The sequence below is a fragment of the Condylostylus longicornis genome, unplaced genomic scaffold, assembly GCF_029603195.1.
Source record: "Condylostylus longicornis isolate FDR11 unplaced genomic scaffold, ASM2960319v2 ptg000107l, whole genome shotgun sequence".
NCBI classification, from domain to species: domain Eukaryota; kingdom Metazoa; phylum Arthropoda; class Insecta; order Diptera; family Dolichopodidae; genus Condylostylus; species Condylostylus longicornis.
Window position 1 is genome coordinate 2050277 of NW_026578075.1, and position 27307 is coordinate 2077583.

Here is a 27307-nt window from a genome sequence, read left to right on the forward strand (position 1 = left end):
ATGATTTTTCACAATATAATAAGGTATGTACCCTTAATTTGATTCTCAATGCGGCATTCTGTTGATATCAAATTATGTAAATAGCCTTAAAGTTCTAAATGTTTATAATGTTGACTTTCAGCATTTTAGGCTTATACTTAACACTGTAATTAATTATGAATAGCAATTGTTTTAGCAATTCCTAGCTGGACTCATTAAATTTTAATGCTTTATATATTCAAGAGAAATTACACAAAATTCTTAATTTTCTTAACACAGAAGGTCAGATCGTCTTAATATTAAATTTTTTGCTTAAATTTGTAATTTAACTTTTTGATATTTTTAATTGTGTCCTTTAGTTCCAACTCAACGCTGCTCCTCATTGTTAAAAAAATATCTTTATAAATCTCTTCATTTTTTGAAAAAATATTAACAAAAATTTTAAAAAATTTTTTTTCATATATCGCAAATAATCTCTTTTTTTACGCTCTTATAAAATTTATCCCCTCCATGATATTATTAATTTCAATTTAATAACAACGACAAAGATTTTTATTGCTAAGCACACACAATTTCATTCTTTAATTGCTTATTTTGTAATACAACCCCTTATATACAATAACTGGTTAACAATTATGGATTATAGCATCAATTTAAAAATTCTAAAAATTTTAATTAATAATCACAAATAAATAGCAATTAATAATTACAAAATTGATAAAAAAAAATAAAATCAATAAAAAAGTTTTTGTTTTTTTTTTTTTAATTAATTTAGATTCCAGAGAAAAATTTAAAAAAAAAATCATCCATTACATATACTTTTATTACAAACGTACAATTCGTTTAATTCAATTTCGGAAAATTATAAAATTATTTTTAATTAAATATAATAATTTTTTTTTTTGGTTTTAGTTTTGTATACCAATTATATACGGTGAAAATATTTTTTTTTCTAATTTCAAATAAATTTTATTCCTATTTTGCTTCGAAAAACACTCTCACATATAATATCGGAGAAAACAGTAATTTATTGGATCGTAATTAATTTAGCAAAAAAAAAAAATAAATAAAAAAATAAAAAATTTTGTAAACTACTTAATTAATATCCTTAATATCCTTAATATCCTTAATATTTAAAATAGAAAACAATAATCAAACTATAAAATTAGAAATTATTTTTTTTTACATATTTACATTGTTGCATTGATTACCACCATAACATTTAAAATAGTTTTGAATTACAAAAAGAGAAAATTGAAAACAAAAAAAAAAAAATTATTGAAAACTTTTCTAAATTTCTTTAAAATTGAAAATTAATTCAATATTTTTTCCTATTTTTTATTATTTTTATTATTTTTTAATATTATTATTTAAAAAAAACATATTCTTAGCTTTATTTTCAATGATTTTCCATTTGTTTTTTACCATTTTTGTACAGAAATGCGAATGCAATTTTATAAAAATGAAGGCAAAAAAAAAAGAGCAAAAGAATATGGGGAAAAAATATTCTCTTTTCAACCTCATTAATCACAAAACTTTGTCTTACAATTTTTTTTTTAACTAGAATTTTTATTTTCATATTATACAACTACACATACACAATTGCAGCAACAACAAAGTTTTCTAAAAGGAAAACTATAAAAAAAAATATGGTAAAGGAAAAAAATTAAAAGAGAAAATCAAAAACTCAATTTATTTAAAAACAAAAACAAGAATAAAATAAAATATAAAAATCATTTAATGAGTTTGTTCCAATAACTTTATCAAGTAAAGCTTCTACATTTTATATTTTATAAATAATACAAATAATATGAATTGGAACATATAAAACAAAGCATATAAAAAAACAGAAAATAAAAGTGAAAAAAAAATAACAAATAAAAATCCACTTAAACAAAGAAAAAATCAAACGAATAATAAATCAAGTGAAATCCCATATGCCAAACTAATACCAATTTAAGAAAATAAAACGAGAAAAACAAAAAATAAAAAATAAAAAATTTATATGTAGAAATAGTTGTACACAAGTTGATTTGAATAATGCAAAAAAAAATAAAAAAAAAACCCTGAAACTTTTTTTTAGTTTAATTTTTTTTCTCATTTCAAAATTATAAAATAAAAATCGTTATTGAACCAAGTGAAAAATAATTTTATTTAGTTTTCATTATAAATTTGTTTTTTTTTTTTTTTAATTCTATTTAATATATAGAAATTTCAGTTGTATTATTTCACCTTTAGGTTAAAATGTACATGACGTATTTTAATACTCTCCTTATATCTCTCCCCATCTCACCCATCTCACTCTCATCACTCTCTCAATTTTATCATAATAACCTCAATTTTATATTTTCTTATAGATTTTACCCATTTACCATAATAATACATGTTATTAATAGTTTTAAATTTTCTTCTTCTTATCAAATAGTGAAGAATGCTTTTCATTTTTAGCACTTTTCCAAAAAAACACTCTGTCCTTCCGTTCGTTTGCGAACATGTTTGCAAAACTTTTACACCCTTCAAGATAGAAAGCCAAAATTTCATACGTACACATATTCTCACTAAAAACTTATTTCAGTAGAAGAAAATTTTTATCTTTCAAAGTTATAGTCCCTCAAAGCCTTAAAAATGTCATTATTCAACTATTTATTACAGCGAAACCATAAGCATTTTTCGTGTTTCTTCTAGACCGTTTAGGAGTCTGAAATTTTAACATCTTTTAGATACTAATAAACAGTTCTCTCACGTTATCGCCTTTCAAAATCAGTATAAAATTCGAATTTTTGTCATCTTATATTTCCGGAACAGTAATATCTCCCGAATTTCTATAAATGCACAAAGCTAATAGTAGATTCCATGCCATTAAAAAATGTGATTATTTTTCTTAACTCACGCAATTAACCCTTAAATTCGAGCACTATTTTAATGCTTTCTTTTTTTTTTTTTTTTTTTTTGCAATGTATTCAACATTTCCTCATCCCAAAGGTATGCAATTTTAGAAATATATTGGTATATGAATGAATGTAATTTTAATAATATAGCACATAGCTGAATTATTCTTAAAAGCAGAATTTTCACTTGTTGAAGGGAAAAGTGCTAAATTACAAACCAATGGTTTGCCCCAACTTCAGTTTTTATTTGCCCCACTCCAACGATATTTTAATCAACAGTAATATAAAATAAATAATGAAGAATTTAAACTCACTCATTACTTTAAATGGCATATTTGCATTTGATTCATGGTTGGTTGGTTGGTTAGAGTGGCCGGTGCGACCCGACTGGCCAACACCCCAATTAGCACCGACGTGCCGTTTTGCTACCACCGCCTCGTGAAACCCGGTTGTCAAAGTACGTTGGTCCAGGGCCAGCGATCAGAGCCACCCTGTTCTTTTAAGGAACTTATTTACGTCCCCGATACTTTTATTAGAAATGTTCCCCAGTTCCATTATGTCCGTTTCCCCAAATGACAACAACCTGGCCCTTTGAAGAGCCGGACACTCGCAGAGATAGTGAAAAAGCGTCTCTTTTTTGTCTATCTCCCGACAACTGCGGCATGACGTATTAAAGGGAATTCCCAGCCTAGCTGCATGATCCCCCACAGGCCAATGCCCCGTGTACACAGCCACTAACTTAGCTATGTCCGGTCGAGGCATCGCCAGGAGGCTCATTGATTTCTTATGGTCGTATTTCGGCCACGTCTTCCTAGCCGTTGCACATGTGCTCAGGCCCCTCCACCTGCGGTCCGCACATGCCACTTGGAAGCGGTATATATCAGTTTTGATGGTGTTTATAGGGACAAGAACTCGCTCGGCCCTGGAGCCGTCCAATGCCGACCCACATCTGGCCAGCTCGTCAGCCCGCTCGTTTCCTGGTATGTTCCTATGTCCCGGAACCCAGAGTAAGGTGATACTATGATGACTGCACAATCTCGTCAGCTCATCGTAGCAAAGCCCTACCAACTTTGAGAATATCTTTGGCGAATTTAGAGCCAGAATCGCAGCCTGACTATCCGTCACAATTGCGACCTCCCGGGCCACAACCAAATCCCTTCCCAGGATTTCGCATGCCTTCCATATGGCGAATACTTCCGCCTGGAACACGCTCGATCCGTTGGGAAGGCGATATGACTCCGATATGTTCTGAGTCTCCGAAAATACTCCAGCACCGACCCCATTCCTATCCTTGGAACCGTCAGTGAAGAGAGCAACATCAAAGCCTTGCAGTGGAAGATTTCTTTTCCACTGCCCGCGAGACGGAAGCTCAACCCGAAACTTCTTGTCAAGCTCAAGTCTAGGGATGCAATAGTCTGTAGCATCCGCAACCACTCCGTCCGGTAGTGACTGAAGGACATTGCCGTGGCCATACGGCCTTTCGTGCCAGCACTCAGCTTCTCTGAGTCTAACGGCGCCTGCCGCGGCCAGATTCTTAATATGGATGTCTGGTGGAAGCAAATGGAGGAGTACATCCATAGCGTCCGTGGGCGTCGATCTCAATGCCCCCGTAATGCTTATGCATGCAGCCCTCTGTACCCTACCGATCTTGGTACAGTTGTAAGCTTTCCCCAACGCCGGCCACCACACGAGTGAACCGTAAGTTAATATAGGTCGTACAATGGCCGTGTATAACCATAAAACCATTCTAGGTTTCAGCCCCCACCTCCTGCCGACCATCTTTTTGCAGGTGTAAAGTGCCGTACAGGCCCTGTTCACCCTCTCTTGCACGTTAAGCTTCCAGTTAAGTTTAGAGTCGAGTATGACTCCCAAATACTTAACTGCCGGACTCAAACTGAGCCGCAAACCACCCAATCGGGGCAGTCCAAAGCTCGGGATTTTTGTCTTAGTCGTAAAAAGTACAAGTTCCGTCTTGGCTGGGTTCACTCCAAGGCCACATCTTTTAGCCCAAGAGCTCACCACATTTAGAGATCCTTCCAAAACCCCACTGATTGTTGGAAGGTCAAAGCCGGAAACCAGGATTACTAGGTCGTCAGCGTATGCCACTGCCTTCACTCGCCTTTCTTCAAGTTGCAGTAGAACCTCGTTCATAACAACAAGCCACAAAAGTGGCGAAATCACCCCACCTTGGGGCGTTCCCCTACTAATGTACCTTGCGACACTACTATCACCAAGATCCGAATACAGGATCCTGGTCCGCAGCATGGATAATATCCAGCGTACCAAAGCATCTTCCAACCCCAACTGAGTCAGAGAATTTTCTATGGCCCACGAACTAATATTGTTGAAAGCCCCTTCCACGTCTAGAAAGGCCGCCAACGTGTATTGCTTATAATGGATAGATTGTTCGATAGTCCTTACTACCTCGTGTAGTGCGGTGTCTGTGGACCTTCCCCCGCAATATGGGAAGGCGAAAGTCGAACTTCCTTCATTCTGTTCCTGAGCCCTAGCTCCAGAACGCGCTCCAGCGCTTTTAGAACGAAGGAAGTCAAACTAATTGGTCGAAAATCTTTGGCGCCCTCATGGCCCCTTCTTCCCGGTTTGGGAATGAAAACAACTTTTACACGTCTCCACGACTTGGGCACGTATCCAAGGATAAAACAACTTCTAAAAACTTTTAGAAGCCACGGAACTATTAGTTCCTTCGTCTTCTGTAACATAGCTGGAAATATCTCATCTATCCCCGCCGTTTTGTATGGAGAGAAGTTGTCTATCGCCCAGCTAACCTTCTCCACCGTTATAATAGCTTCAACCATTTCACTCGACACAGGCTGCCCCGGAAGGGAATCCAACTGGATAGCCTCCCGAGCCGACCCGGTATTACCCGGGAAATGCGTGTCCACTAGTAAATTGAGAGTTTCCATAGATGTTTTTGTCCATGTCCCACCCTCATCCTTCAGAAAAGAAGGACCGGTATGGTCCTTGGAAAGCACTCTGCTCAATCTGGCAGAATCTCTGGTACATTCTACAGTTCCGCAAAAATCCCTCCAACCCTGGCTTTTTGCGGAACGGATAGCCCTTTTATACTCTCTCAGGCACTCCTTATAAGGTTGCCAGAACCCATTCTTGTAGCAGATATTGAAGACATCCCTGGTAATCTTCCGGAGATTACTCAAATCTTCGTTCCACCACGGGGGATACTTTTTTTTTGAATATTTCAAAGGACAGGATGCTCTGAAAGCCACGCCCATGACTTTCTCAAATCTACTGATTTGCGCATCAAGTTCTTCGACTTCCTTAATATAGTTGTTAATATCGGGCATGACCATGAGCTTGGCCCGCACGATGGCTCTGAATTTAACCCAATCTGTTCTTTTAGGGTTCCTAAAAGGTTTGGGATTCCCAACTTCGAATCCCACCGTGAAGACTATCCAGGCATGGTCAGAATACGACCTTTTGCTAGATACCCTCCAGTCCTCGATTATACAGTTGTTAGTTTTGAGTGTTATATCTATCACATCTTCCCAGCCAGCAAACCTGTCTGTGCTAGGAAAAGTGAAGGTAGGGGTGTTGCCTCTATTTGCTATCTCTAGATTACTATCTAAGACAAAATTAAATAAAGACTCACCTCGTTCGTTGATCTCTGTGCTGCCCCAGAGGGTATGTCTGGCATTGGCGTCGCAACCCATAAGCAGACTTGCTCCTTCGGCTGCGCCAACCTCTGCTAGGTTTTGAACTTCCGGAGGTGGAGCAGGCCTATCATGAGCCATGTAGACTGAGCTCATTAATAGGTTCCCGCCGTTTCCTTCAATCCTCACCACCGTCATGTCTGCGGTACTGAAATTAGAGCAAAGAAAGGCTTTTATATGTTTTTTAGTTAAGACACAAGTTCTGATCTTACCTTCAGCTGGATCTACAATCCTGTAGAATAGGTTGTATTTCTGGGTGCCCAGTCCCTTTATCCTGTTACCGTTCACCCAAGGCTCCTGAATTAGAGCGATGTCGATGTCTTCCTCTTCTAGGAAGATCAATAGGTTATCCGAGGCTAATCTCGAATGCTTGAGATTAACCTGGATTACCCTCATCGCTCTTGCTCTTATCAGCCACCTCCATCTGTTCAAGGAGCTGGCTCGCTTCTTCTATGGCGTCCCCTTCTGGGTCCGCATTTCGAAATATTTTGAGCTTGGCATGCCGTATGCCAAACCGCAGTCTGTTGTCCCTCCTGTCCAACGGCTGTAGACTCTCCTCATTAATGAGAAGTAGGAAGGACTCACTGTTTTTCTGAGGTTCCTCCTTCTTGATAATTTGCCAATCATCCATCGGCACCTCAGGATTGGCAATCTTTAGGACCTTTAGCAACTTGTCCCCCGCAATATTCATCTTAGGGATCCAAATACGAGCCCGGGGTCTCCTAGGAATTTCCTTAGCTGGGATGAGCTCAATCTTGGACCCATCCCATGTATCGCTAATCTTAGCAACACACGAACTAAGAAAATCCCCGGAAAGCCGGTCCTCGCATTTGATCACCCTGTAGTCCCTGACTACCTCAGATGAATCGAAGCTCAGGACTTCGTTGCCATCGGTCGTTAGGAGATGTTCAACTACCATCTCCGATAATTTTGCTTCGACCTTGCACCATAATTCGGAGGACAACTTCAGGTTGGTAGACTTTCTGTCCACCACCCCAAACTGGAGATGATCACGGACCACCTCGCTCATTGTTCTCCCCTGTGCATGATTACCACTTGATGTTGAAGGTCTGGTTGTCCCTGGCTTGACGACCTTCGACCTTTTGCTCTCTTGAGCATTTCTTTCTTCATCTTGAGACCTTACTCTTTTTGTGGTCTCCTGAGGCTTCGTGCTCTTATACGCATTGTACTCGTCAATTACCTTCTGGTATTTGACTTTGTCCTCCGCGTCTTTTTCAGAAGTTTTACCTTCTGCTTCATTTTGGGCAATCTTGCCTAAAATGAAGATGGCCTTCGAATATCTCTTCTTGAGTACGAAGGCGGGTCCTTTTGATTTTCTGCTTTTGGAACTATGGCTGGTTCCTTTAGCTTTTTGTGTAGATTGTTTTGGTGGTTTTGCTACCTTACTGGTTTCATCACCACCAATCGATACACCTGCTTCCTGACTGGAAGCTAGTATCTCGTCTTCTGACGAGGTGCCAATTGGCTCTTGTTTTTTTAAAATTTTTTTAGTCGAATCTTCCATTTTGATCCCACGAGTGTGTCCGGAAAAACAGTCCATCCTGCCAGAGCCGACTTACCAGGATAAGGTCATCGTTACTCTCTGAGGCGACCCGGTATCAGAGAGACTCCGTTCGCGGTAGCCAGTATACCCCCCGGCTACCAACTAGTCCACTAGGCACGGGTCGTATAACACCATTGGATTGGGGGGGGGGGGGGGGGGGGGGGTGGGACTTGTTGAAGATTAGCTTACGCTGTTACTTCATGCCCGTGGGACTTGCTGAAGATTGGCTTGCGCCGTTACTTCAAGCCCGTGAGATTCTCTTGGTTTTTCTGGTCTCACTTTCGACCTTATCGGCATGGTTGCACCTTCCAGATACCACAGAATTGTAGTACCCGCCGACATCGCTCTCAAGATCATTGACCCTACTTAAGCTCCTTCACCACGGCAAGGTGGAATCCCATCGAAAGAGATTTGATTCATACTTATATTGATTGTTCTCATTTAATTTTTTTTTGTAATAATTAATACTGTTCTTCTTCCTCGTCCTGTTTGTGATTGTAATCTATCTGGAAATAGAAAAAACATATCATAATTGCATGAATTTTTCTATGGAAATTTGAATCATAAAGTCAAAATTTAAAATACAAAAAATTTTTACCTGATTTTTATTATTTCTAATTTGTGTATCACTTCTTATGTAATTCACATATGTATACAGCATAAGTTTATTGTTTCGAAAAATTAAGAGATAGAAAAAAAATTATAATATTCTACAGCAGAACCGAAATTAAATAAACTCAATTCTATTTCATAGTTGTGTTTTATCCCACTCAACTCAATGAACTCAATTTTATCTCAAAGTTATCTCATAATAAGTGCAAATATAATGTTAATGTAAATTTTTTTAAAAAATTTTGGATATTATAAACAGTGACGAGCATATGAAAAGAGGGCAATCAATTGCTATATTATTGAATGTATGGAAATGTGAAAAGCAAAATATCAAACTATGGACTTAAAACAATTAATGATAAGATTTATACGTGTTATGAAATATTTTAGTTAGGGAATACAATCGTTTATTGTGTAAACATATCTATCAAATATGTTGAATGTATGTGCTCACTTGCAAGAATTAAATTTAAATTTCTACACTCTTAGTGTTACACTAATTTTTTTTGATTTTTGGAGCACGACTTCAGACTCAGAATCGAATATATCAGAATCGAACTGCCAGAGTGGCAGTATTGCTTTTATGAGGTTTCTATATATTTACTCAGATTACACTCAAAAGCACTGAGAAAGCCTAAAACGTTCGATATATTAAGTATATTTTTTCTTTTTTAAAAAGTTTCTTTTAAAAGCATTGTACTGTTTGTATTAAATTTTTTTTTTATACTCAAATACAATATTGTATTCGTTTTCAAACTGCACAGTTTTTAGGGTTTATTAATAAAAAGTCATAATTTTCCATTGTTCAGCTGAAAAACAAAAAATAGTTTTCTGAACGATATTTGCTAGGCAATTTATACCTTTAGTGCAACTTCCTGATAATTTTTATAAAAAGATACGTGACAGTTCATCGAGTTCATTTGCATTACCAAATATTTTTAATGTCATAATTAATGCTGTCATTTACATGCCACCTGTATTAATTCTTTTACTCAATCGTCAAATTAAAAATGATTGAATATATATTTGATTTAATGTCATTCTAATAAAATAATAGAATTTCCAAACATTAAAAATTTAATCCTCAAAATAAGTCTTCTTTAATTTTAAATCAGATATTTGGGAACTCTTTATTTTATTATATTATCCTTCCTTTTAGGAATTTTATTATATTATCCTTCCTAGACTTGAAAACTGTACCTAAAGACAATTTTATTGCAGGAAAAGAATGAAATTCTCAATACGAGTATAGTAAAAAAACTATTTTGTAAAATATTAAAATATATATAGGTAAATAATGAAAAGCTTTGAACCTTTAAAATTCTAATACTAAGAATATTTGAGATTTAAAAAAAAAATAATTTTTCTCCCCTCAATTGCAATTTTTGTGATTTCCTTTTGTTATATTTATGAATTTTTTTTCTTCAATATTTTGTTTTTTTTTTTTGTACATAAAATTCCGCCATTGGGATTAATGAATATTTAACAGATTTGTATTTCATTGTGTTCATCTCATTCTCATTCTTTCTCTGTCTATAAAAATTTCCATATTTTTGCATATTCTTTTTTTTGTTTTGTAGAAAAAAATGTACTCTTCAATATTTTTAAATAAGTTTTTTGATTTATGGCATGTTGTTTAAAATGGATTTAAAATTTTTATTGCTAGTATTATGAAATAGTTTAGAAACACAAAAAACCAAAACTGTGTTATAAATTTTAAATATTTTAACTTAAAAATTTTGAGCGCTCTTGAGTAGAAATTATTTTTTTTTTAAATTCTGAGAATTCAATAACGTGGAAATGCGTCTACTTTCCATTGGTTCTTTCAACAGAAAACTGCGATTTCTTTAATCTAATTGTTTTAACTTAAATTGCTTAGTTGTCAAAATTTGAATTTAGTTGTCAAAATTCAATAGGCGTGGACATTCCAGTGAGAACGGAATTTTAGTTAAAATTATAATATTTGAAGTAGCTATTTACAATTTCTTATAGAAATTATTTAAATACTGGAACGTCAAAATTCCTGCCTTTTGAAAATTCTAGTAGCCTCAAAAACACAAAGCCACAACAATTTGCGTCATAGTTCACAAAACAGTTTAAATATTACCTCAATATCTCACATTTGAATTAATTTTAAATTTTTGGTTTTGTTGAATATTTTAAATGGCTCTCTACAAATCAAAAAATTTATTAAACTCTTATCTTAATCATTCAAATGAATTACTCCAATCAATTACTAAAATTTTATCGGATCTTATTATTTTTATAACACTACTATTTAATTTTTCATTTCTGTTACTAGATGTCGTTTTCTATTTTTGCTTTTTTTCTTATTTTATCGATTCTTAAATAATCAAAAACAACCGAAAAACTGCAATAAAATCAAATTCTAATAGAAAACAAGAACAATAATAACAAAAACGAAGAAAAAAAAAATCGAATTTACAAAAAGATTTCGTTAACTAAAACTGTAGATTCAGTTGATCCCTTGGGAGCTTATATAAAAAATTTACTAAGTGTATCTTACAACTAGCATATCCTTCCAAAAAATAGAAGAAAAACGGAAAATTAAAAACAAAATACAGAAAATTTAAAAAAAACAAAATAGAATTGGAAAAATTTTGCTTTTCTATCAAAAAATAACAATTTGTATTGAAATTCATATAAATTTGATCCTTTCGAATGTTGAAATATATATATAAGAAAAACGTCACAATAATAATAACAAAAAAAAAGTAACAAAAAAAAATTTCTAATTTTTCACTACCTTAGTTCTAGCACAAGCATATGCTTGTCAAATTTACATGTTTTAGGAATAAGGAAAACAAAAGTTGTTTCATATTTTTTTTTGTTTTCTCTTTTTCTGCATAAAACAACAATAAGTGCAATAAAAATAGGGATAAAAGATGAAAAAAATTGTTTGTTGTATTGGATTTAAGGGCAATCCGAATTTAATTTTTTAGAAGTCTATTGCAATTCTGTAATTTTATTTATATATGCCTTTAATACAAACTATCTCAAAATTTAGACTACAAAAGTATTATAAAAACTAATTGATGCCTTGTGCGTTGCAGCGATCTCTAAAGAATATAAGAGTAATTTCTCTTATTTATTTATTCTAGTGTTTTAACAAACTCGCATTAAAATCTCCCACCACATGATTATGCTAAAATTTTGTTCATATTTAAAATTCCTGGAGGGTTCACGAGTGACCCCTTGATAAATTTCTTCGTAAATCTACTAAACTATATAAAATTTAAATTACAAAAGATCTGTAATTATTAGCAAACTGTCGGCAAAAGTCTTTGGTACTTCTGACATATTGTTTTCTGAATTCTCCCGAATTCGCAAAAATCTCCCGAAATAAAAGTTTTACCTCTTTGCCGAAACGTTTCCGACAATACCCCACATTATCACATTGAACGAATTTCAATTTTAATATATAAAGCTCGAAAAATTTTACAGAACTCTCAAACCGAATGGGGATTTTTAAACTTTTTTGTTTTTTTTTTGGAAACTATTTCAGGATTTTTCTTAATTACTATACCCAAAATTTTAGATTTTCGAAATTTTTTTCGATTAGTGATCGGATGCTTTTTTTTAATTTATAATTTTACCCTTAATAGTAAAAATATGCTGCTTCAGTTTTAAAATTACAAATTGGTTTCTGTATTTCTACAGTTTTTAAACGAAGTAAGAACGAATTTTTATATTTTCAATTATATTTTTCTCTCAATTTGTTCTTTAAATATTAAAACAAATTTAAATTCAATTTCTTTCTCCGAAATCCGAAATCTTTTTGATTGATATTTCCTTTTCACTTTTGTATCAGTTCAAGTGACACAATTTGACTTGTTCCTCAAATTTGTTCAATGATGAGCATCATTTCAAATTTTTAGAACGAAAAAGATTAAGAATGACTTGAATTTTCATTGAAAAAATCAAATCTATTATAAAATCATTACAAAATCATTTTTATTCCCAAAGATCTTTTTCATTAACCATAAAAAATATTAATGAACACCTGAATTAATAAATAAATCTTGAATCAACTCCTTAATGAATTTAATTGCATATTCCAATATCAAAACTAAATTTATTAAGCCCAAATAATATGAAATTTATTAGTTTATAAATTATAATTGCAAAATTGCCCAAAACTACAATTCAAAATCAACAAGACAGGAAAAAAAAAAATTTGTATTTGACAATAGCAAAAACAAGAAGACCAAAAAAAGAGAAAAACACAGTCATGTTGCAGATGCTTATTTGATTTGCTTTGTTTTCCTTATGCTTGATTCTAGTCTCATGAGAAGTCATCAAAAATCATAGTAAAAATATTCCGGATGAATGAGCACACATACATATTATATATACAACAATTTGTATACCTTTAATACCTTTTAGTTAAGTTTTTACTTCCTGTTCATATTCTATTTTTGTTTTTGTTTTGTTTTTGCTTTCTTATCCTTATTTTATGCGTGTATCCATAACACAACTATATACCATCTACCTTCTAAAATAGATGTGAATTTAAAGTTTAAATTATATCTCTTGTGATCTCTTTTGTTATACCGTTATGTTTAAAACGCATTTTATTATTCGCTATTCATAATATCGAAAAGCTTATGTGCGGTGATGCCACTTGTTATGTAAATTTCCCAATGTTTATTTATTTTTATCATATAACATGAATTTTATATTATCCTTTGAGAATTTTCTTATTTATACCTTGTTATTCTAAACCATATGCTATCATCAAGCATCAACAGAAAAACTTTCAACGTTTTTTCCAAAAAAAAAAATTTATTCATTGTCTTAGAATTTTATTTCACATAATATCAAAAATGAAGAAAAGGAAGATGAAATTTTATTATTGATAGGGGAATATTTTAGACCTAAATATGCGGTTCCCATTGGTAATGTTTTCGCGTTGCATATATCAATCAGAAAAACAAATATCTAGCGTATAAATAAAATGAGTATTTGATGATGAAGCGAATTTTTTTTCTCTCAATATTATTTTTGTTTTGTTTGTTTTTTTTTCTTATTCTCAATTATTATTGTATGTTAAACTGTTAAAGTAATGTTAATGTTCAAAATTTTTTATTCATGTTATTTGAAATTCATAATTTTATTCTCATTTGAGTGGATTTGAGAATGAATAATTGAGTATATTTTGTAGTTTTAACGAAACTTAAAAACAAAAAATTTTATTTTTATTATTAAAACTCATAAATTTAATTTGAAGATCAAAGAAAGTTTTAAAATATTTTGAAAAATTGAGAAATTTTGATGAAATATTGAATTATGAGCTAAAATTTTAATCGGATAGTTATGAATTAAATATTAAGAATTTAAATTTCCTAAGTACTTTAATCCTCATTTTAAGCTGAGAATTTGAAAAATCTTTCGTTCGTCTTGATATAGAAATTAGTTATTAATTCTTGATATTTACGATATTGCGATATAAAATTAGTAATAGCTCTTGAAATGCGGTTTCCGGCCAAACAAATCAACCATTGACCAAATATTTAGTATAAAACAAACAATGGAAAAGTGCGCTGAATTTAACATGGACTTGCATATGCTATTTATAGATTTTAAACAAGCTTTTGACTCGGTAAAACGTGGTATAATAGAAAATATTTTTTGGACGAATTGAGAATACCTAAAAAACTGACGAATTTAATAATGATGACACTTCATAACACAAAAGCAAAAGTTTTGGTACAAAAATCTTGTACAAATATATTTGACATCACATCTGGAGTTAAACAAGGAGACGAAATATCAACCATCATATTTAACCTGACCTTACACTACGCGCTCAAGGACCTACATATCGAAGGTAATATATTTACGAGGCCCTACCAGATTTATGCTTACGCTGATGATATCGCCATAATGTCAAAAAGTAAACGTGATTTAATTGAAATATTTACAAGGCTTGATCAACAGACTCGAAGAATTGGATTGAAAATAAGTGAAAATAAAACAAAGTACATGATAGTATCGAGATCAAATACAAGAAGAGTGGCGCAAAATATTACTATTAATGACTACAATTTCGAAGGTGTGAATAATTTTATATATCTGGGTGCACAAATAAATTCAAATAATGATATCCACAAAGACATAAGGCATAAAATATTGGCGGCCAATAGAGCATACTATACAATTTCTCATCTATTGGGATCAAGATTACTATCAAGACAATGTAAATTACAGATATATAAAACAATCCTGAGACCAATTCTAAGTTATAGTTCCGAAACTAAGAATTTTTGAACGAAAAATGTTGCGAAAAATATTTGGGCCGAAAAGAAACGAAAATGACGAATACGAAATTAGAACGAACCAGGAACTGATGGAATTAATTGGTAATGAGGACATTATTGGATATATAAAATCCCAAAGACTGCGCTGGGCGGGACACTTATTCAGAATGAACTCTGATAGAGCTCCAAAAAGAATTTATGACGCAAGAACCCTACTCAACAGATCTAGGGGCAGACCGAGGACCGAGCAGACGGTGGAGGCGGATACTCAATCAAGCTAAGGCCCACATCGGGCTGTAAAGCTACTAAAGAAGAAGAAGAATAGCTCTTGAAATGTTTTATTACTAGCCATTTTTTGAATTAAACAATAGGTAGATAGAAATCAATTGAGACTAAAACCACAAAAAGTGTCATAATCAAAAGAACGCAAAATTGTGCTCAAAATTTAAATTTTCAAAAATTCTATTAAGTAAAATAAAAAATTTTCAATGAAACAAACCATAATACAAAATGATAGGTGGGTAGTGGTAAGCGCGATATCACACAGTTTCAAGTTTCCATGCCAATATCATATCACTTGAAGTTTTTATCATATATTTACCCCTTTTATGCACTGTAACAAAATATAATCAATTTTGTTAAGAATCCCAGAAAATAACTTAAAGATCTATAGATAGGCTTGATATTGAAAGTGATTTCTCATTTAAATTTATGTGTTAAAAAATATTTTGACAAAAATTTGCACTTTTTAAAATTTCTACACCTCTTTTTTTGCACTTTTTTTTTAATTTTAAAAAAATTTTATACTATTAGATTTACATAACAAATATTATAAAACTGATTTTTACATTACAAAGCTGATGATGGCAAAATAGGTTTTCAGAAAAAAGTGTCAACAAACGCAACGCATTATATAACTTTGTAATTTTGACCTCAAACTCGAATTGAGCTGTAGGAAATTCGATTCGTTTTAATGCATTGTTTGCACAATTTATAAAACAAAAGAAATTATTAATGCACTAATTAGCTCGGATTAATTTCATACAGTTATCGAAAGAGTACAATTTTGCACCTTTTTTTCTGAAAATTGCACTTTTTCTTTTGCAGCATATGAAATTTCTCAACAAGAACACTGAACAGAATTAGTATATCTCTTAAATACGGAAGCACTAAACTACATATAGTATATTTACTTTTATATATAGTATATTTTAATTTTTTTTTCTACTTCACTCCTTTGGGGAATTTCACACAAAGGTTCTCACCATCCAACTCTATTTTGCGCCAATATTTCTATTTCTGCTTACGTTTTTCCAGCTCTTGCTAATTCTATGGCAATTGTTCGCCTCCACGTTAGTCGTGGTCTTCCCAAACTTTTTTTGCCCTGTGGACTCCACTCCATCGCCTACCGTGGTATCTTGACAGTAGACTCTATTGGTTCTTAACTAGTAATTTTCAGAGTTTCGCATTTGTTTTGCGTACGACCTAGGTTTCACACCTATACGGCAAAACCGTCTTAGCACAGCTGGCGAAGTTTGTTAATCTGACCAAGTTTGCCGATTTCCAGATCCAAATCATAACATATACTTAATATGTATATGTTAAGCATATACTTAACAGAACCGCAATCATTTAGTACAAAGTAATATTTTGAATAGAATTTTCTTAAAATTTCTCGAAACTCGCAGAGATGCAGAGGGTAGGTCTAGGAATAAAATTATATTTCTATTAATGATATTTAAAAACACACTAATTTTTTTAATACGGGAAGGAAAAAAACATCAAATATTTACAAATTGTTGGTTTTTTTTTTAATCTTACACTTTAAATCAACAAATTTGTTATACGTTCCTATTTTTTTTCATAAAATATAAGCAAATTTATTTATTTTTTTAAATTATTTTTTTTAATAAAACTAAAAAAAATTTCAATTCAATTCGCGAAAATTATATAGAAATTCATATTATACCATAGTATAATAGTTTGTATATATTATTTTTAAAAAGTTCATAAAATAAGAAGAAAATAAAAATGTATAAAAATTTATATTTTTCATATCTTTTCATCCATCCATCCATCCATTCATCCATCTCAATCCATCCATATTTGGTCTTTTATTACTCATATATAAATTTCATCCTTTTTTATCCTTTTTTATACATATGGAATGGAAAATATATACTTGATATCTAATTCTCTTGAAAATGCAAGTTAAAAATAATAATAATAATAAAAAAAACAACAAAAAAAAAAGTTATGTTTCCATTAGTCTAACATATTCAAAAATTTATTACCAAACGGAAGAATTTAAATAATAAAATAAAATTTTTATAAGTACAAATGTTAAAAAAACAAAAAAAAAATAAAATAAGCATCAATACATCTAGTTACATTAAAAATTGTATTTGTATATGTATGCATTTATATACATATGTATGTATATGAGATGCGAATATAAAAAATTGCATATGAAATTCAAAAATTCACAATTGAACACAAAAATATTTTAGTAATATGCTTATATACACTTTTTAGATCCCATATTTTATTCAATACCAATCTCTGATATATCATTTTCTATATATGTACATACATACATATATAATTGACAAATATGTATATATGCGTATGTATGTATATTCTAAACATATTCATAAAGATTAAGTGCGCGTTTTACGTATCAATCCTTTAAGGTTTTTATACCCATTTTTTTTTTCTTTTTGATTTTTCTTTCATCATTTTATCTTTAAATCCATATGTGGTTCCGGAACTTGCTTTATTCTAAAAGAAGTAAATATAGAGTCTTAAATATATGCATATATATGTGTATTTGATACCTTTACTTGCATAATATGTTAAAGATTTTTCATTTTCTTGTTGCTTTTCTTTAAAAACAAAAAAAAATAAAAGAATAAAAAGGATAACGTTTCTTTCATCCTGCGTTAAATTTACTTCTACTCTCTACTTTTATTTTTGATTCCTCTGAAGAGATCATAAATAATAATAATAATATCCTTTACGCGACGAAATAAATGTAATTGTAAGTTTTATTTGTATAACGCATACAAATAATAATGAAAATAATAAAAATAACAATAATAATATTTGAAAATGTTCTACATTAATAATGATATGAAAAGGAAAAAAAATTTTTTTTTAAAAGAAATGAAAAATATACGATATTTTATAAAAATGAACATTACTTCAAATTTTTCAATATTCTAATGTGAATTCTATTGCGTATGTATATTATATAATGTACATACGAGTATGTTTATGTAGTAAGTAGCTTATTCTTGTAGATGATATGTAGAGTTTGCTTGTACTCTGACACACGCTTGTGTGTTAGTTTTTACATTCTAATGGAAGAAGTCTGGTTTATTGCCTTGTCAATTTTTAAATAACTTAAAGACAATAACTTTAACAATGCTGCAGAAATGTTTTTTGATTTCCGAAAAATGCAGTTTGTGTTGGTATTTTCTTACATAGAATTCAAATGGCTTTGAAAAGAAAACAAATCTCAGCATGTGTACTGCAAATTGTTTTAATGTCGCTATACTTGCAGCAAATAAAGTTTTTACTCTTGTTTAATTTAGCTGCATTTTGAGAAATTCTCTTTTGACAGTTTTTGTAGTAATAACAATTTTCAAAACTACTGCATTTGCTACTTATAACGAAAATAACCTACCTATTGTTTACATAATACGGTCGGTAAAAAATTAAAAACAGTTAAGAAAAACAAAGCCGAATTTTTATTTAGTGGAAGTAATTTGAAATTCATAATTTTATCGATTAAGTGTAGAAAATAAACAATTTTATGACATTTACTCTTTTGAAACAAAAAAAAAATCTCAATAGACGACAATTTTGTTCTCTTTTTTCTCTTTCCATAAAAATATAACATTATACTCTTTTCGTTTTGTTAGAGTCTTGGACTAATATTATTTTTTAAAGTTTAAAATTTATTTAAATTGTTTCTATAAATTAACGCCTAAAATTATGTAGTTAAAATATTGTCAAATATTGTAATAAAAAAAAATCAATTAAAAATTAATAATTTTATTAATAAAATAAAAATTCCTTGAATCTTATATTTTTTGTAGTACAGATAGAGAAATGTTGTAGTTTTAAACTGTGAGTTCAATACTGTAACTCTTTTAGTTTGGGTTCGAGTCAATTACTGTTATAATACGAAAATTCAATATGCAGAGATTTTAGGAAAATTTCATGAAATTTATAAGTGTTCACTTCAAATTTTTCCACTTCTTAATTTTTATATTTAAACACACTTTCTGAATTTAAACTGAAGCCTCACAAAATATAGCTACATTCATGTGAGTTCAAGATGACGAATTTCCAAATTATTATCTTCACTTGCTGCTTTGTAATAAACGAACATCTTCTCTTGCCACTTAGTAATTTGTCTTACTTAAAATGCAAAATTCGAAAAATCGCCTAAATTGTTCAAACACGGCAACATTAAAATTTTTATTTTTTTTATTAAATTTGACATTTAAAGTGCGTCATACTAGATTAAATTGCATAAATATTTCAACTTTAATAAAAAAAGAAGAATGTCAGTTGAATAAAATTCAACTTTGTCTAAGAAGAAGCACCTTCAGACAGACATACAAATTATTTTTCAATTTAAATTTTAAATTTGTCATTCATTTTTTTTTTCACTTTTTTTTTTTTAATATAAACCGCATGAAGAAAATATTATGAAAGAAAAATAAAAAATGAAAAAGGAAATGATCTTCTAAAGAAAATTTTCTTATCAAGTTGAGACATTCATAATATTCATTTCGTCATACACACATCTGTATGCATGTACATTTATATGTACAATGGATGTGTAAGTACTTTTATGGTTTTTCCGGAAAAAAAATACCATTTTCTTCATTTCTTTGGATTTTTTGCTTATTTTATAAATGTAGAAAATAAAAAAAAAATAAAATATAATAATAAAAAGGGAAATGAAGTTGTACATAAAAGCGAATCCAGATGTAATCATAATTTTGTTTTGACTTTTATACACATTAACTTTGAAAGTGTTATATTATGACATACCATATGAAATTTTTTTCTTTTCTAGAAAAACAAACGAAGAAGTTACATATGCAAAAACATACAGTTGAATCGCCTTAAATAAGAAACATAAACTTGGTATCACTTTTATTTCTTACGGGCAGATGTTTTTCCTACTTAAAAGGGAAGTCTTAAATGGTTCATGACTTTGCTAACAGCATAGAAAATATCAGTATCTTCAAATTATAAGGAACATTTCCTTTGACTAGTTTCTTTTAAGAAGGTCTCACTGTATCTCTTTATACCGTATGCATGCATAATAATATTCAGATCTCTTGAAGAAAAAAAAATTCAAACGCGTATATGCAAAGGTGTCCTGTTAACAAAACAAAAAAAATAAGAAAGAAATCATAAGGAAATTTCAAGATAAATGAAATAAATTTCATTTTAATTTAAGTGATTTTTATCTCTCATATATGATACAGTCATAAATATATACCACATACACTCTCAGTAACCTATTTTGTATACTTACGTATAAGTATATTTGTATATCAAAATAATAAAAAATTCTTTCGAATATTATGAAAAAAAAAATATATTTTTACGGTAAGTAAATTTTTTCATCGAGAAAATTTTATTTTATTATTAATAACGGTATGTATTAAATGTATGTATATGTACATACATTCGTATATGTGAACGTACGCGTAATATATCAATTATGTACATTCTATCATTGGTAATTATATACAATGTTATACAAATTCAAATTAAAACCCTTATACAAAATTACTTTTATTAATTAAAGAAGTTATAATGATAATTTCGAAAAATTCAAAAAGGCAAAAATATTAAGTCAATAAAAAAAGTTTTTTTTTTTTTTAATTATTTAATATTATTAAATTAATTTAAAATGCTATTTGAAATTTTTAATTATATAGCAAAAAACATTCAAATATTGATATTTGACAGTGCATAAACTTCAGTGATAATTATTATGATTTATAAACGTTATACACAGTGTCGGATTTACTTTTAGAACAAGCTGCGCCCTAGTATATCGTTTCTGCGCCCTAGTATATCGTTGTGGGGCACATATTAAATCATAAATATAAAATTTTGATATCAAAAAAGTTAAAACTAATTATAATTAATAAAAGTTTTAATTAGTTTATTTAGATTATTTAGTCACTTATAAATCACGAAGAAAACTGGAGAGCTATCGTCTGTTGATTAAACATAAAATTTACTTGCTACATTTTATTTATAGTTCGACGCTCCTTATAAGAATAATGAGTTATTTTGAAAAAATAAGAATTATTCCGTCAATTAATAAATCCGTAGTGCTTTAATGCGTGTTAATGCTTGATAAAGTTTTGAATGCTGTGTACGTACCAATTCTAAAAATTGTCACGAACCCTATTAGCATATTAAACCCGACTCTTATAATTTAATTTTGTTCAATAAAATTTAACTGGAATTCATTTTGTATTTAAAGAAATTTATTAATTTAAAAACTTTTACAATATTTTGAAGGAATGTGTGTCATTAATTTATTCGACAATTTATAGCAATAGTACAAGTAATGGAAAATTGAATCAACTAAATATTAATTAAATTAATATACTAAATTAGAAATTGTATTAATCGAATTGTATTAACCTGCTTACATATGCTTTCAATACAGAATTATTATTTAGTCCAGTTCTGTGGCTACAATCAATTTCGATTTTAAGTAAAAAATGTTCATAGTTAAATTTGAATTTTGTCAAAAGTTGGTAAATGTGTTTCAATTAATCCAGAAATGGATTTTGATTCAAAATTTTCGGAATATATGTGTACATAATGGTCATTAATTTGAATAATAAAAATTAAAGTATAGTTTAAGATTAATGTTGATAGCAGCTAAAATGGTCCTTGGTTCTTTTATTGGACTGACCTCAAATAATTTTCTGAGAATGATTTTATCTCGTTGAGAAATTAAAAAACTTTCTTTTATGTTAAATTTTGTCGTTATTTCCTTTCCGACAAAAAGATATTTCCTACTACACTGTAGTTAAATATACTATGTATGTAAATGTATTCATTTAATAAATAAACCTCAACCCCAATATTTCTCATTAAAATGGGATTAGCAACTAATTAACTAAATATTATTAATTTTTTTTTATTGCCCGCCCGGCTATCATTAATCTGACCTACATAATATCTTACTTAACAAAAAGGATGATGTTTTATTTAAGCAAATCTAGTTTAATTAGTTAATTAACGTTCCGAATAATTCATTACAAATTAACATTATTCTTTTTTCAAATTTACTTGGTTAATTTTATCGTTGTATACTTGATATCAAAATTGTCAAATTTTAAGAACAGAAATTCAAATTCAAGTCCCGCCAAATTCAAATTTTTTTGCGTCATTTACGATCATTTTGTTTAATAAATCACTTTCGTTTTTGGATTTTGATGATACTGTGTTGACCAGTGAAATGTCAATAAACGTAAATCATTTCAGAATGAAAAATTTATATAGCGATAGATTTAAAAAATTAATTTATATTGAAACACCCTATATTCTTATATTCACTAATATTTTAATAATCTTTTATGCTTTTTTGATTATATTTTTAGTTTTGGGAATTAATATCAGATGAACATGGTATCGATCCAAATGGAATGTATCATGGTGATACAGATTTACAACTTGAACGTATCGATGTATATTATAATGAAGCAAGTGGTGGAAAATATGTACCACGTGCGGTTTTAATTGATTTAGAACCAGGGACAATGGATTCAGTTCGTATGTCACCTTATGGTCAATTATTTAGACCAGATAATTTTGTTTTTGGACAATCTGGAGCTGGTAAGTAAATTGAATTAGAAAGCTCAACAAAACTATAAAAATTTTTTAAACTTTAAGTAATTGAATTACAAGAAAACACTAAACAATTCTAAATTACATACTATGATCGCTATTTGCTTAATAACTAAAGTATTAGAAGAATATCAAGAAGAATTTAATTTTCCCTTGGAGTAAAATTCAATTTTTCCATTATAATTGAAATTTAAGTCGTTTCTCATAAATTTCAAATGTCAAAATAGGGCACATAAAATATTTAATCACACTACAATTATGAGCAGAAAATTTCATTATAACTTCATGATTAATTTTTTAATTTTCGTCTGCTATTATTGCTACTGTTATAGCAATCCAATTTCTTTGACTTCAGTAACATTGTGGAATAAGAATGTTTTTCAATTAGAATTTTTGAATTTTCAAACATTTTATTTACCATAGAATTCTGAAAAAATCAAAAACTTAATTGATATTAAAAGAAGGCTGGTAATTCTTCGTAAATTATTGGTTAATGTTGTTCTTCGAACAACAATAACCAATAATTTATTCTGTTTTTTAAATAAAAATGAAAAAGTAAATAATTCTTCGTTGAAATTTTGTAAATAGAACAAAACTAATTCAGATTCTTTGAAAAAATTTTTAACATTAAATTTTGCTTCTACATCTACCAAATTGAGGACTCCTTAATTAATCCTAAACGAAATTAATGAAAATGTTCTTTCATGTTTTGAAAAAACGTAAGAGCCTAGCAAAATTTTAACGTTATTTTGTTTTACTATTTGCAAGGTTTACAAAATACAAAACGATTTATCGCACCATAACACGTAATACCCCTAGAAATATGCAATTTTCTTTTTAAAACAATTTATTAATTTATACGCTTTGCATTCTTACCTTTTAGTTTTATTCAATTTTACATACTGAGATTTTAAATTTTAGAAACCAAATATTTAGGCAATGTACTAATTTTCGTATATCACAATATCACGCCACGTTATTTGCTTTTAATACAGAAATAGGGAAAAATGTGTTTAAATTATATGAGCGCACATACATAATTAGTAAATCTTCATAATTATGTTTATAGAAAACTATATTGCGCGATTAAACCCCAACCGAGTTGTATTCTTTTTAAAGATTCAAATTACAAATTGGTTTTTATAAGAAATTGAAGCTTAATTGAAGAAATTTTTAGGAAAATCTCGTTCAAATTAAAATAATTTAAATGAAGGCAATTTTGAATTTCCAAATAACCTATTGGGCAGCAAAAAGTAAATCTCAAATAAGTTTTTTTTTATGTTCTACTTACATAAAAACATTACTTACATTATTTTTGTATTATTTGACAAACTACTATGAAAATAATGAAACAAAATGAACTCCCATTGTCCTTAAATATTGCAACAAGGGGTGTACAATTCAGAGAACAACAACAAAATGCATTCCCTTGTATTTTTTTCTTGTTTCATTTTAAAAATAATAATTACGTTATTATTCAATTAAATATTTAAAAAATGAAATTTTGTCAAAAAATATGAAAATTTTAAAATTTTATAATTTACAAAAAAAAAAAAAAAGTTTCATAGTGCCAGACACATATTTGAATAAAAAACCCATGTTGTAAGTGAATGTTGTATTTTTCATTTCATTATTTTTCATTATTTTAATTTTTAGGTAATAACTGGGCAAAAGGACATTATACTGAAGGAGCTGAATTAATGGAGAACGTATTAGAAACAATACGTCATGAAGCAGAAGGATGTGATTGTCTTCAAGGTTTTCAATTGGCACATTCTTTAGGTGGTGGTACCGGTTCTGGTATGGGTACATTATTAATATCAAAAATTCGTGAAGAATATCCAGATAGAATTATGAATACATTTTCTGTATTCCCATCACCAAAGGTAAAAATTGAAGTTTAAAATTGTAAAAAAATTGAATTTTATAGTTTTAATTTAACTAAGAGTTAAAAAAATGTTCTACTTATGCTTAGAATTAGACTTGATGAAGATTATAAAGCAGGCAAACCAAGCTTTTGCTATACAGTCACTCTCAAACCCTTAAAACTCAGTTGGTCACACTTTGTACGCCATACACATTAAATTTTAAATTTTTTTCAAAATGAACAACAATAATAATTCTAAAATAAATTCTAAATGAACAACCTTATATGTATGTCATAGCAATAAAAATATTTTAAAAAATTATAGTCATTTTCAGAAATTTTTAACAACCCAATTCAACATTTAAAAAAAAAAAATATTTATTTTTTTTTTTACAAAATTTTTAAATTAAGTTAATCGAACTGTTTCCATTCTGATCCTTTGAAACAAAAAAAAAAAAAAAATAAAAATTTTCTTATTATACAAGTACTGCAATAACCCTAAATCATTCTTTTATATCACAATTTAAATGTCAAATAATAAATAATAGCCCTTATAAGAATACAAGTCAATTTTTCCTAGTTTTATTATTTTTTTTTAATTTATTAACAATAATAGCCAATAGTTAATATTCAACTTTTACCATGTACTAAATATAATATACTTTATAATATTTGGAGAATACTATAATTTACAAAAAAGAGCAAAAATTATGAAATTTAAATTGATATAGGGTGTTTCCTAATTAAATATAATGAACCTAAATCCGAGTTTGTTATTGAAAGAAAACGTACGGAATGACTTGAATATTATAGTTCGGATCATGTTCAATACAAGTTAGTGAAGAGTTCTCTGTATCCTTCATAAATCTACGGCAGACTGGTCAACGTCTTGTAAACTCCAATGACTTGTAAAAATTAATGCTTGACTCTAAAACCCTAATGCTCCCAAGTGAAGTAAGGAAACAAAAAAGGTGTAGAATTAAATATCATTTAGACGTCCAGTTCCGATGCGTTTACTGAAACAATTCAAAAACCCATTTTTCGATCCCTTTTAATAATATTTGCAGCCCTATCTGCATAAATGCAGCATTAAGTAGGAGTTTTTAATTATCTCATTAATCGAAGACATAGCTAGACTAACAATTTTATAAAATATCCTGCAAAAAATAATACAATAAAGTTAAATCAGGGCTCTTTAGATATGGTTAACAGTGGTACGCCAAACTTTTCACTTAATAAAGTGATTGCTGAACTAAAAAAGCTATTGTGTTGTATGACACAGCGGTATATTAAAACCCTGTAAATAAATGTTGGTTCCGTTTATCTATTATAATTATGCAGTTGCAGCCGACTGCAAATAACAACTGTTTAATAACAACTGCATTAGATATAATTTCCTTATTTTTGACACCTTTAGAGAGGTAATAGTAAATTTTTAAAAGCGCTTTATAAGTTGCAATTTCGAAACGATGTTGAACTAAAAACGATCTGATTAAATTGTGACAACCACTAATGAATCTGTTTTAAATTTGAAAATTCCTAACGAATTCGAGTAGTCGTTAGAATTTTCATGGAAAACACCCTATAAAAATTTATTTTTCATTTATATAATACAAAATTTATATTTTTTAAAAATAATATTTCATAAAATAATAAATGTACTTGAAAGCTACTATACTTAGAAAATTTATTTTAAAATTTTCTGAATTTCTATAATTTTTAAATCATTTTTATTTTATATGTATGTATAAAATCTATATTTTTTACATGTATGAAATTATATGAATTATAATGCAGCATAAACATATATCATGTGCTTTATTATTATTTACATATACATATATATATGTATATGTGTATACATACTTATACATTATATTTATAAGTGATTTAAAATAAATGTCCTTACATATTTGTAAATTTTACTCTTTCATCTATATATTAAATGCATTCTAAGTTCCTTTCAAAAAAGTGTTATACAATTTGTTAAGCTTATCTACTATTAAAATTATACAAAAACTTTATGATATAGTTATGAAAAAAATAATATAAATAGAGAGATAAATATATGACATAAATTTTAAAATACAATTATTATCACATTCACTTGAATGTCTTCTTATATATGGTGTAGACATATATAGGTGCATCCTATTAAAAAAAATTAAGATCGTATTAAAAACACTTCTCAAGTATAAAATTACGAGTGCAATAATAATTTCAATGAACTTAAATTGAAAATTAAAAAAATTTAAGAAATAAATTTAAATTTTTTTTTTTTGGAATTATTCTGAGCTTTCTTATTGATTTCTTCTTATTAAAGAAAACCATGTTGCCACTATACACTAGCAAGAAAATTCAATTTAAATTATTAGATTTAAGATAATTTTTGTCTTAATACCAGTTTTCTTATATTTGCCCAATAAAAAAATTATTGAATTTGAAGAGATTTTTTTTTCTACATTTTTTTTTTTTGAAATTTTCGCGTAGTGAATTGGAAAGAATAGGGCAATCATTGT

At 29.2% G+C, this 27307-nt stretch overlaps 1 protein-coding gene across 1 annotated transcript in view; it reads left to right on the forward strand.

Moving 5' to 3' along the window:
- The window catches only part of LOC129614432 (tubulin beta chain-like), a 95554-nt gene that overhangs the window by 43713 nt on the left and 24534 nt on the right, over nucleotides 1–27307 (forward strand). The window contains exons 2-3 of the mRNA XM_055529027.1: nucleotides 22675–22909; nucleotides 24578–24807. Coding sequence (XP_055385002.1) covers nucleotides 22675–22909; nucleotides 24578–24807 — 465 coding nt within the window. The remainder of the gene's footprint in view (nucleotides 1–22674; nucleotides 22910–24577; nucleotides 24808–27307) is intronic.